Source organism: Myotis lucifugus, unplaced genomic scaffold (assembly GCF_000147115.1).
Source record: "Myotis lucifugus unplaced genomic scaffold, Myoluc2.0 scaffold_215, whole genome shotgun sequence".
NCBI classification, from domain to species: domain Eukaryota; kingdom Metazoa; phylum Chordata; class Mammalia; order Chiroptera; family Vespertilionidae; genus Myotis; species Myotis lucifugus.
Window position 1 is genome coordinate 2,173,771 of NW_005871263.1, and position 13,314 is coordinate 2,187,084.

General features: G+C 42.3%; 1 protein-coding gene across 7 annotated transcripts in view; it reads left to right on the forward strand.

Moving 5' to 3' along the window:
• Positions 1-13,314, forward strand: part of STAU1 (staufen double-stranded RNA binding protein 1) — a 60,801-nt gene that overhangs the window by 42,633 nt on the left and 4,854 nt on the right. For 5 of the 7 annotated variants that reach the window (XM_023761721.1, XM_006097993.3, XM_006097992.3 and 2 more), the window contains 3 exons: positions 7,521-7,751; positions 8,927-9,070; positions 10,188-10,334. In XM_023761721.1, the coding sequence (XP_023617489.1) occupies positions 7,521-7,751; positions 8,927-9,070; positions 10,188-10,334 (522 nt within the window). The remainder of the gene's footprint in view (positions 1-7,520; positions 7,752-8,926; positions 9,071-10,187; positions 10,335-13,314) is intronic. The other 2 variants (XM_006097988.3, XM_023761723.1) reach the window with 1 other exon arrangement.

Consider the following 13,314-nt stretch of genomic DNA (forward strand, 5'->3'; position numbering starts at 1 on the left):
ATAAATGAAATAATAATGAATTCAAAATGTAGTAATGGGTATATTAAGATATAGATAGTAAAACAAAAGAAATGAGAAAAGAAAAACAAAACAAGACAAATTAATAAGAATAGGCTAAAGTAGAATAGAATCAAAGAAAGAGAAATTTGAGATATGCATGAAGAAAGAATAAAAAGGAGAAACAACAAAAACACACACACACACTCAAATACCTTTGGGTCCACTATTTGTGGGCCTGTCTAGATTTTGCTCTGATGTTGTTGAAGCTGGTCCCTTGGTGGACCTGGGCCTCCTGGGAATTGCTCCAGTATAAGTGAATGTGAGTGACTGTCCCTTCTGGCCCTGAGCAACCTGATTGAGGTCCCAGAGGTTGAAAGCCCTAGTAATCTAGTGGTTGGTGACTCCTTAGCCTAGAGCAGTGATGGTGAACCTATGACATGCGTGTCAGAGGTGACACACGAACTCATTTTTTTGGTTGATTTTTCTTTGTTAAATGGCATTTATATAAAATATAAATTTTTCTTTGTTACATGCCGAGCTCAAAAGGTTCGCCATCACTGGCCTAGAGGCTGGATCTTCCCTGAGTCTCACACCTTGATTGTCCCTGTTCTGAGCTGTACTTTCCCCCACAGAACTGGTCCTGCAGGTGTCAGTTGCATGCACTCAGGGTCCCTCTGGCTTTTGCCACAGCATGTCTGGGTTGGAGCCTGTGGTGGGAGCCGGTGCAATGTCCCGCTGGTGTTCAACTCACTGTGAGGTCCAGGGTGGTGTCCAATCCTAGTCTGGGTGGTGGCGAGGCTGGGCTCCTAGCTTCTGCTGCTCCCCCTTTCAAGATGTTGTGGTTTCTGATCTAGAGCCCCACCTGCCTAGAGAGTGCCTGTGGCCATAGCAGGGGCTCTTTGTCCAGGAAAGCCTGAATTGCCTGCCCCCAAGACTCCTGTGAGATCTGACTGTTTTACACATACACACACACACACGCACACGCACACGCACACGCACATCCATACACTCCCCTCTCATTCCCTTACACACTCTTCCTCACTCCAGTTCTACTGGCCGCCATGTTGGAATTCCCAATACTTGGAGCTTTATGGTCTAAAAACAATAAGTAACCGCTGTTAGTTGAAAATGGATACCTACCACATCCATGAGCGACACACTCACGGGGCAGACTCGATGAGCACCAAAGTTCCACTGAAGCAAGTCCTGCTCCATAGGGGCATCTCCTACACAGCAGCTCTTCCACTGTGGTCGCAGCTAGTTCTCACAGCCGATTGGCCTGGAACGTCAATCCCTCCCAGTGGCACCAATAGCAGGACAGTGCACACAGCTTAAACGGGAGCACCTAGGGTGTCTAGCTCAGGTGACTTGGGAGGTTGAGTCAGTGGGCCCTGCAAGACACCTACTACACAAGGCCACTCTACCAATTCCAGGAGACATAGGGGCTCTAGCAAACACAGGGAAGCAGCCAAAATGTGGAGACAAACATGTCACAAATGAAAGAACAGAAGAAATCTCCAGGAAAAGAACTAAATGAAATGTAAGCAAACAAACGACTAGATACAGCGTTCAAAACAATGGTTATAAGGGTACTCAAGGAACTTACCAAGAACTTCAAGAAACGTGAGAAATTCAAGGAACTTTGTTATCATCGACATAAAAAAAGTCAGAAATGAAGGATGCACTAACTCAGTGGTTCTCACCCTTCCTAATGCCGCGACCGTTTAATACAGTTCCTCATGTTGTGGTGACCCCCAATTTCATTGTTACAAATTGAACATAATTAAAGCATAGTGATTAATCACAAACACAATATGTAATTATATATGTGTTTTCCGATGGTCTTAGGCGACCCCTGTGAAAGGGTTGTTCAACTCCCAAAGGGGTCGCGACCCACAGGTTGAGAACCGCTGCACTAACTGAAATGAATAATTTATAGGGAATCAACAGTAAAGTAGAGGACGCTGAGAACCAAACCAGCTAGTTGGAATATGAGGAAGCAAAAAAACAAACACACAAAACAAAAATCACAATCCGAAGAGCAAAAAGAAAAAATCCAAAAATATGAAGATAGTGTAAGGAGCCTCTGGGATAACTTCAAGCATACCAATATTTGAATTATGGGGGTTCCAGAAGGAGAAGAGAGGGAGCAAGAAATTGAAAACCTATTTGAAAAAATAATGATAGAAAACTTACCTACTTGGTGAAAGAAATAGACATACAAGTTCAGGAAGGGCAGAGAGTCCCAAAAAAAGAGGAACCCAAAGAGGTTTGCACCAAGACACATCATAATTAAACTGTCAAAGATTAAAGACAGAGTCTTAAAAGCAGCAAGAGAAAAGGGAGGGCCCATACCACTGTCATCTGATTTCTCAACAGAAACGTTGCAGCCAGAAGGGAGTGGCAAGAAATACTAGTATTCAAAATGATGAAACTCAAAAGGCCTACAACCAATTACTCTACCCAGCAAAGCTATCATTTCTAATTGAAGGTCAGATAAAGAGCTTCCCAGACAAGAAAAAGCTAAAGGAGATCATCCACCAAACCAGTATTACATGAAATTTTGAAGGGTATTTTTTTAGAAGAAGAGGGGGGAAAAAAGATAAAAAATATGAACAATAAAATGGCAATAAATACATGTCTATCAACAATTGAATCTAAAAGTCAGCTGGTCGATGTTTCTCATCAATGTTTCTAACTCTCTATCCTTCTCCCTCCTCTCTGTAAAAATTCAATAAAATATATTTTAAAATATATTTCTTTATTGATTTCAGAGAGGAAGGGAGAAGGAGAGAGATAGAAACATCAATGATGAGAGAGAATCATTGATTGGCTGCCTCCTGCACACCCCCCACTGGGGAACGAGCCCGCAACCCAGGCATGTGCCCTCGGCCGGAATCGAACCTGGGACCCCTCAGTCCGCAGGCTGACGCTCTATCCACTGAGCCAAGCCAGCTAGGGCCAATAAAATATATATATTTTTAAAAAGTCAAAATAAATGAACAAAGGATCAAACAAAATAAACTGATTAATAGAACCAGAGGCATGGAAACATGGAGCAGACTGATAAATCTCAGAGGGAAAAGGGGTAGGGGGGTGGGAAGAGATTAATAAACACATAACTTACATCCATATATGCATTACACATGGACACAGACAATAGGGTGGTGAAGGCCTGGGGTGGGGTGGGGTCCATGTGGAGGGGGGCAATGGAGAGAAAAAGAGAGGGGGATATTTGTAATACTCTCAACAATAAAGATTTAAGAAATAAAATGTCTAAAAAAGAAGAAAATGGACAATAACATTTAATGCGTTTTTCGTTCAAAGATAAAGTGAGTCCAAATAGACTAGTCAGGTAAAGGAGAATTTTTTCAAACATTTTCCTTAGAATTTGCCATATGTCTATTTTCTTTTGATTTCCATGCTTGGTTATGCAAGGTTATTGTTTTTTTTAATTCTTTATTGTTGAAAGTATTACATGTGTCTCCTTTTCCCCCCATTGACCTCTCCCTGTCACTTCCCCCCCCCAAGATTATGTTTTAATATACAATGCAGATTTCTTTTTCTTTTTTTTAAAAACATATTTCTTTATTGATTTCAGAGAGGAAGGGAGAAGGAGGGAGAGATAGAAACATCAATGATGAGAGAGAATCATTGATTGGCTGCCTCCTGCACATCCCCCTGCACATCGAGCCCACAACCCAGGCATGTGCCCTTGGCCGGAATCGAACCCGGGACCCTTCAGTCTGCAGGCTGACGCTCTATCTACTGAGCCAAGCCAGCCAGAGCTCAATGAAGATTTCTTTATCAATCCTTTGGTCTTTCAACATTGTAAATAGGATAGATTTAGTCTTCCAAAGAGCTTTAAACTCACACATTGTTATTTTAGGCAGTGGGACATCTGTTTAAAATAATTTAAAGTGATTCATAAACTTTCTTTGTAGTGTTTTGCAGTTACAGCTGATCCCCATATTTTATGACTGACTTTTCATATACCTTCTGCCCGACCGGTGTCTCAATGATTCAACATTGACCTATAACCAGGAAGTCACGGTTTGATTCCCAGTCAAGGCACATGCCCAGGTTGCAGGCTTCATCCCCAGTGTGGGGCATGCAGGAGGCAGCCGACCAATGATTCTCTCTCATCATTGATGTTTCTATCTCTCTCTCCCTCTTCCTTCCTCTCTGAAATAAATAAAAAGTATATATTTTATATATATATACATATATATATATATCCCCTATATAATAAAGATGTAATATGCAAATGGTTGTTATGCCGTGAACTGTAACGACTGACCACATAACCACCGGATCACAGATCAGCAGGAGGGTGGGGCAGCAAGCTACAAGCAGGAGGAGGAGAGCTACAGGAGGGGGCAGGGCAGCAAGCTATGAGCGGGGGAAGGGGGGCAGGGGGGAGCTACAGGAGGGCGGCAGCGAGCTATTGGCAAGCTACTGGCGCACAGATTCGTGCGCAGGGCTGTGTGTGTGTGTGTGTAGCTTATGTGCTAGCACCCTAATCAGATTAGTCTAATCCAGGGGTGGGGAACCTTTTTTCTGCTAAGGGCCATTTAGATATTTATAACATCATTCACGGGCCATACAAAATTATGGACATAAAAATTAGCCTGCTCTAGTTGGTCAAACATTTAATTAACTCACCCCTATTTGCCTGGGCAGGGCCAGACCAAATGATTTCATGGGCCTTAAACGGCCCTCGGGCCAGATGTTCCCTATCCCTGCCATCAGCTGATTGATGATGATTTCTTTCCTACAGCTTAGCAGTGTTAACCTGCCTGCCGTGGGGCACAGGTGGTGGTGGAGAGGTGCACTTGAAAAACAGGGCCATCCCATACCCCTCCACAACTACCCCTTCCCTATTCTGGCATTCAAGACCAGGTTTATATTCCCCTTCCAGAGTGCAGAGCACCAGGTGGTTCTAGGGCTGGTATCTTATTACCTGGCCCTTCATTCCTTCTACCTTTTTTCCCTCTGTTGGGGGTGGGAGGTAGGGATTGGGGAGGCAGTGAGACGGGACATACAGAATGACAGGACTAGTTGTTAGGTGGGAGCTTTACCCCAAGAAGCCACAAGGTATCCTTGGGAAGGAAAGACATGTTCCTTTTCTCAACCTCCTGAGGGACTAGAATGACATGAAAATGGATTTGCAAATATTGGAGGGAGTGGTATCAAGATTGTGAGAGTCAGAGATGTCTGGCTTCCTGCGTCACTTCAGGGTTACAGAGATGACTGCTGGGGCCAGGGCCTTGAATCCCTGTGAAGCTTATCACTTGCTCACACTAGTTGCAACCCTGCCTGAGAGTCACGGAGCTTTCTGGAACCTTAGTGAGGGATTGCCATTTTAGGTGTGGCTCTGGGATTTGGGGACCAGATGTCTTTCATTGCACTTCCACTTTTGCTTAGGTTTCAGATTTGGCTTTCAGATGTGTGTGCAGGAACATGTAACTGTAGCCGGGAGTTCTCAAGTCACAAAAGAAATTATGGGAGTGCCCTCTGGTGGTGAATATCTTTTAAAGTATTTATTTTAAGGTAATAATTTAAAACATTACAGTTTGTGGCATTGAGAACCAAACCAGTTGATGTGAATACTTAAATAACTCTCATATATCAAAGGTTCATATTAACTTCCATTATTAGGTTGAACAAAGGCTTCCATTTTTCCTAACAGTTCTCTCTCTTGTGCCTGGCAGATTACCTGGCATATATTGGATGCTCCACAAATATTTATTGGCGAAATGAACAGAATATTTTTTCTTAACTAAGCTTTTGATAGTGAATTCTGTCACATAGGAAAACTGGGTTAGATGTTTGATAGAAGACAGGAGCCATGCATACAGTACTTCAAAAAAAGTACACAACTTGATTTTTTGATAAAATACATAGTTTTAGTTAGGAAATCACTGGGAGGCATTTGTGATTTGACCACAGGTCAAACTCCAAGTGTAGATTGGTGGGATCATGATGTGAATAGACAGTGAAAATGGTTGCTGAAGGGCCAGGTTGGGGCTATGAATTTGACATGAATCATCAGGGTGGCTGCTCTGAAGACATGGAGAGCACTGTTGAGGGAGGGAGAATTTCGTAATCCAGGCTGTCAGTACGGGAGGTGTGGTGGAGGAGGTAACCTGGGGGAGCTCCCTAAAATCAGTCGCAGGGACTGTGCAAGGTGGGCTCTTGCCAGCACACCTCTTTCGGTGTAGGGCAGTCAAGGCCTCTGTTGAGATGCCTCTTGTTCTCATCTTGGGAACACAATACTGCTGGTGAACACTCTTTTAAATGCTTCTTGGCCATGTAGAGCTCTTCGTTTGTTTGTTTGTTTGTTTGTTTGTTTGTTTGTTTGTTGTGTTAATACTCACCAGAGGATATTTTTCATTGATTTTTTTTTTTTTTGAGAGAGTGGAAGGCAGGGGGGAGAGACAGAGAGAGACATTGATTGGTTGCCTCCCACATGCGCCCTGACCAGGGCCAGGAATCAAGCCTGCTACTGAGATATCAGACCAGAATTGAACCCGGGACTCTTTAGTCCTCGGGCCATGCTCTATCCACTGAGCCAAACTGGTTAGGGCTAGAGCTCTTATTTTGTAAAATACCTGTTCAAGCTTTTCTTTAGTTGAGTAGTTTATCTTTTTATTACTGACTTGTAGGAGTTCTTTAAATATCCTGGATATCAGTCCTTTGTTTCAGATACATATATTGCGAATATTTGCTGTCATTTTATAGGTCCCCTTTTTCACTTTTTAAATGTTTTTTAATGAGCAGTTTTAATTTTGAGAAAGTTTTTTTGTGTGTGTGTGTTTAAATCACTATATAAGCACATGTCTATTTATACAAACATGTGTATATGTATACATATATGTAAAACTCTATTTTAACACAGAAGTTAGGGGATCATATATACTCTTCTGCAGTTTGCTTTTTTTACTTACTGAGCCAATAGATTTTAAACACTCTCAGAGTTAGAGGTTTTCTCATTCTTCTTTACAGCTGCATAGCAGCCAGTATTTAATAAAGTCAATCGTGGCTGGAGGCTCAAAGCAAATATTAAACTCGAACTCTTTGTGCTGGAGTTATTTCTGGGCTTTGCTGGGGCAGCTTCCTTTATGCTGTTCGCGGTGGATCACCCTAAACTCAGGACATTCTGTGACCCTGTGGAGATGTGAGCCATGTTTTTAGGAAGGTGGTAATAGAAAATGTTTCCCTGTTTTGGATACTTCAGACCCCAGAACATTAAAAAGTTTGAAAAATAAGAAAAGGTATTCAGCATGATCACTGTTTCATTTTGCCGACATTTAGGCTCCCTTCACTTAATGCAGCGGTTCTCAACCTGTGGGTCGCGACACAACATGAGGAACTGTATTTAAAGGGCCAGAAGGTTGAGAACCACTGACTTAATGGATTTTGTCCTTAGTTCCCCTTTACCTGTGTCTCATGTGAAGTAGTGTACTAACCAGTGTTCCCTGCAGCTTGTAATAAGTGTCTGTCATGCTTTCACTCAGTCTTTCCCTCTAAAACAGGTCGCCCGGGAGACTGGCCCACCCCACATGAAGAGCTTTGTGACCAAGGTGTCCGTTGGGGAGTTTGTGGGGGAAGGCGAAGGGAAGAGCAAGAAGATTTCAAAGAAAAACGCTGCTATAGCTATTCTTGAGGAGCTGAAGAAGTTACCACCCCTGCCTGTAGTTGAGCGGGTGAAGCCCCGAATCAAAAAGAAAACAAAACCCATAGTCAGGGTAAGCACCTATCTGAATGAAGAGGGTGTTTTCACTGCCTGCAGACGATTGGGGAGCTGAGGAGGCTGGCTGCTGCCTCTAATGGAAGGGGAGGGAGCTAATGTGCACACGCCAGGTCCCAGACACCCTTTACACGGCCACCTTGTATAATTCTCTTGGGAGTCCCAGGTCAGGCAGGTAAGGACACTGAGCCGGGTTCAGTGGAGTTACCCACAGGCTTGCACATGACTAATGGATGTGGGTGTGCTCGCAGACCTGTGATCACAAGGGCAGTCAGTGCCCACTCGCGGGAATAGGAGTGAACCGCGCTTCCTCTGTCTCGTGGACTGCTGTACTGTTCCATTGTGAAGGAGATTCATGGGAGGAAAGCTGGCTGGGGGTAGATATAGGAGCGAGACATCTCACTATAAACCCTGTTTTGGAGTTTTGAGTCATGCCAATGGATCTATCAAAAATTATATTGCTTCTCCACTTCAACCCCAAAGAAGGGACAGAGTCCATGTGGGGACGTTTATGAATGTCAGTATTGTCAATACGGTTTCATGCTGTATCAACATCCAAATTTTTCTTACACGTAAGTTAGCATCTATACATAGAAAAGTTATCATACTTTTGAAGTTTTCTTTATTTTCTTAATAGCATACTTTAGCAATTTTCTTTTTCTGCTGGAAGTCACTCCTTGTCAGAATAGGTGAGGACTCCTTGAAGCTGAAGGTGCCCACTGTGGGGTTCTTTCTATGTAGCATCAGCTTGAAAAAAAAATTTTTTTTAGTATGTTTTTAATGGTTTCTGGATTTTGAGTCATTGTTAAGAAAGCTGGGAACCCATCTTATAATACAGAGTTATGGGAAATTTTAGGAATAGTGTTCTTATTTTTCTACCTTTTCATTGTAATTTGTTGAAATTGTTAAAAAGCAGAGATTACAATGATGCTTGCCTACTTATAGTGAAATGTTGATGTTGGTTTGCCAGGAAGACCTTAAAGTCACTTTAGAACAATCATAGAAAATCATTAAACATCTTTCAATTAAAAATAGGTTTTTAAAAAAGAGCAGCTTAATTTGGAGCTATTAGATCAATATAAAAGTAACTCTTGTCATGTCCTGATCTCTGAATTGGCAAGGTCGTTTCTGTGACTAACATGGCACATGGTTTCTGTAATAATTGTTTCTCAGGTACAGAGCGGCCCAGAACATGGCCAGGTGATGAACCCTATTAGCAAACTGGCCCAGATCCAGCAGGCGAAAAAGGAGAAGGAGCCAGAGTACATGCTTCTCACAGAGCGAGGCCTCCCGCGCCGCAGGGAGTTTGTGATGCAGGTGGGTTAGTGCACCTTGTGGAGGGCCCTTCTCTGACTTCGTCCCATCTCAGAGCCTGACGAGATCCCAGGTCCAGTGTGTTGGGCCAGTGGTCCGCTCCCTGGCATCAACATTGTCCATGTTAAGTCCACGTTGCTTGCAGTAACTTGGTCCCTTAAAGCCTTCTCTGTACAGGGCTGCTATATTTGTTTACATTAACAAGTGAGATGAAAGTAAAACATCAAAGACATGTTGGAACTTCTCTTATTTGTAAACAATATAAGTGACTTCTCTGCTCAATCATAATACTTTTTGAAGACTAGAATTTTCAGTTTTTTCTAGTTATAATGTCATAGCTTAGACTTGACATACTTTTAAACTTAATCTGCATTATTAACCCTTTCTCCATCACTTAAGTCTAGAATAGACACTCAACAAAACAACTTAATTCTTGCTCTATAGAGTTTGCAGATTTCGGTGGTATAAAACCCCAATCATGGCTGTTTCCACACCTGGTTATGGAGTCGGGAAGAGATGAGCAGCAGCACACAATTATACAATATTTCCACCATACAAATACAACAGATGTGCCCTGGCCAGTGTGGCTGTTGGTTGGGCATTGTCCCATGCACCAAAAAGTTGTCAGTTCGATTCCCAGCTGGGCACATGCCTGGATTGCAGGCTCGATCCCCAGTAGGGGGTGTGCAGGAGGCAGCAAATCGATGTGCTCTCACATCAACGTTTCTGTCTTTCTCTGCCTTTCCCTTCTTCTCTCTCTCAAAATCAGTAAAAATATTTAAATATAACATGTAAAGAACTTCAAAAGCATAGATAACTGCCAAATGTAGTCAAATTAGAAAGTGATGTGTCTTAAGTATTCATTACCTGTTAAAATAATTTATTTAGTTATAAGTTTATATAATACACTGTTCGATAATGGCTGCCTTTAACAATAAGCTCTCCCAATTCCTGCATATTTACCAGTCTGCTCTCGCAAGCTGGTGCAGGCAGCTCCTGGGTGCCACTGGTAAGCTGTCTGGCTTTGACCATTGCTGGATTCTTTGGCCAGCACATCAGTTCCTGACTGGTCTTTACGCTGAAGGTTTAAGCACTGATGAGTCCTGCCTTCTTTCTGTAGGTGAAGGTTGGAAACCATACCGCAGAGGGAACAGGCACTAATAAGAAGGTGGCCAAACGCAACGCAGCTGAGAACATGCTGGAGATTCTTGGTTTCAAAGTCCCGCAGGCTCAGCCCACCAAACCAGCCCTCAAATCAGAAGAGAAGGTGACTGCTTGGGTCTCTGTGTCCTTGCTCTCTAATTGCAAGATGATCTTCTCCCCTTAACCTGGGGGACTCTGGTACCTCTGAGCCATAAAGCAGCCCTGCTGTGCAGCGTCTTCTCCATTTGGACTGTTATAATGTAGTCAGAAAGAGAGTTGCATGTCCATGGCCACAAAAATTACTCTGGGTCATGTTATTGTTCCAGTATCTTTGTGGTCTAGGATGCTTTGCTGGAGGGCAGCTTGCTCCTTTCTGTTAGTGCAGTTCTCAACCTGTGGGTCTCGACCCCTTTGGCAGTCGAACGACCTTTCACAGGGGTCGCCTAAGACCATCCTGCATATCAGATATTTACATTATGATTCATAACAGTAGCAACATTACAGTTATGAAGTAGCAACGAAAATAATTTTATGGTTGGGTCACAACATGAGGAACTGTATTTAAAGGGCCAGAAGGTTGAGAACCACTGTGTTAGTGGGTTGCTGGATAATGGGGTTTGAAATTAATGAATGTGTGATTCTGTCATTTGCACTCTTAGAATGAGGTCCATATAAAAGATGCATCAACTTGGGCTCTCGTGAGTTGTGGAGCAGGCTTTGATTTTTCTGGGACATTGCGATAGTGTGATTTTAGAGTTATGGCCAAAGCCATAGTTTAGACTCGAGTTTTCTTATCTATAGACTAGAGGCCCTGTGCATGATTGGGGCCGGGGAGGGACCATGGGAGGGCTCCAGAGCGTGTCTGACCCATCTTGCCCAGTCCTGATCAGCTGGACGCCAGCAGCAAGCTGACCTACCGGTCGGAGCATCTGCATCCTGGTGGTCAGTGCACGTCATAGCAACTGGTCGAAGGGTCAGACACTTAGCATATTAGGCTTTTATTATATAGGACGATATAAAAGGCTAAGTGACCGACCATATGTCTGTCCAACTGACTGGCCAGTACATAGGATGCGCACTGGCAATTTATTTTATTTTATTTTTTTTTAAAATATATTTTATTGATTTTTTACAGAGAGGAAGGGAGAGGGATAGAGAGTTAGAAACATCAATGAGCGAGAAGCATCGATCAGCTGCCTCCTGCACGCCCCCTACTGGGGATGTGCCCGCAGCCAAGGTACATGCCCTTGACCGGAATCGAACCTGGGACCCTTCAGTCCGCAGGCCGACGCTCTATCCACTGAGCCAAACCGGTTAGGGCCGCACTGGCAATTTAAAAATAAACATTGACCCGTGTATGCAAGATACATATAATGCTCTCACTGGCACCAATCACATGCATGTGTTTCGATCTGTCATTGTCGATTGTTTCTTTGTCCTAAAAATGAGCACGTTCATAAATTAAATTAAGAAATTTTGAATATACTCCATGGAGATTTTCACAACTATTTGAGTGATGATTCCATCGATTCATCAGATGATGCCGAAAAGGAAAATTTTCCCACTGAATTTCTTAATAGTATTACTCCTTCGGGAATGCTGTATCATAAATTAAAATTGAAAGTAGGTGCAATCATCATGCTACTGAGAAATCTTAATAGTAAATGGGGTATTTGAAATGGTACCAGATTTATTATCAAAAGATTGCAACCTAACATAATTGAAGCTGAAGTATTAACAGGATCTGCAGAAGGAGAAGTTGTTCTGATTCCAAGAATTGATTTGTCCCCCTTTGACACTGGCCTCCCATTTAAATTATTTTGAAGACAGTTTCTTGTGATGCCAGCATTTGCGATGACTATTAATAAATCGCAAGGACAAACTCTAGACAGAGTAGGAATATTCCTACCTAAACCTGTTTTCGGATGTGGTCAGTTATATGTTGCTTTCTCTCGAGTTTGAATAGCTTGTGACATTAAAGTTGTAAATACTTCATCACAAGGGAAATTAGTCAAGCACTCTGAAAGTGTTTTTACTTTTAATGTGTACAGGAAGATAATTAGAATAAGTTTAATCAATTTATCAGTCATTGCTTTTATCAATGTTTTTATATCATGTTTTTGTTGTCTTTATATCATGTCTTCGTTATGTTGTTTATTAACCAATTTATATATTTTTATATACATTCTACTAATTTTCATCTCTGACAATTCTATTATAGAGAAAGGGCAAATAGCGATATTAAAATATTTCTTCTATTTAATTTCCTTTCAGTGTGCACGAATCCATGCACCAGGCCACTAGTTTCTTTATAAATTTAAAACTATATAAAACTAATCTTATATTGAAAATTTTACTTCTGCTAAGACTGTTAAGCACTACCCTTAACCTTGACTGACCTTGTCTCTAGTTACTGAAAGCTCCTATTGGAATAAACATGAAAAACCCAGGACTGATTCATTCACCTTTGCCGGTTAGTTGTATCAGTGGTGAGAAGTGGCACCCACTGTGGCCACATAGTTAATAAGTGGGACCCCAAATACTCATCAGAGAATCTGTGTAGATCCTAGACTTGGCTTTCGGGTACCTTACCTTCTCAGAAAGGAGACCTTGTGTTTGACAAAATTTTTATCTAGTAACATTTCCCCGTAAGTTTGTAAATGTACAGAAATGTCACCTTATCTCTTAATTGGATTTTAGCTCCAAGAAATATTGTGTAGCTTGTTTAAAGTGCCTTTCTCCACCTTGGGCTCTGCCAATCTAGTATCTTCTTTTTCTGGTTTAATGTTCCCCTCTCTTCCTGTGAGCGCAGACGGAGGCTCAACGTTTAGTCCGGTGCACTGTTGGATGCTCTCATGGGCCGGCTGGCATGGGCGGGTCTGTACACTGCGGGGGAGCACAGGCTTTGCCTTAAGGCTTGCTGGGTGGCAAAAGCAAACTGGTGCTCAGGCTTTGGGAGGAGGTTCCTGCTGATTGCCTCCTCAGATTCCTAAAGTGTAAAAATCAAAGATTATGCTGGTTGGAATTCATAATTTTTTTAGAGAGAGGAAGTAATTTTTCAACAGTTTTGTTTATACTCATAGCCTTTTGTTTGTTTGTTTGTT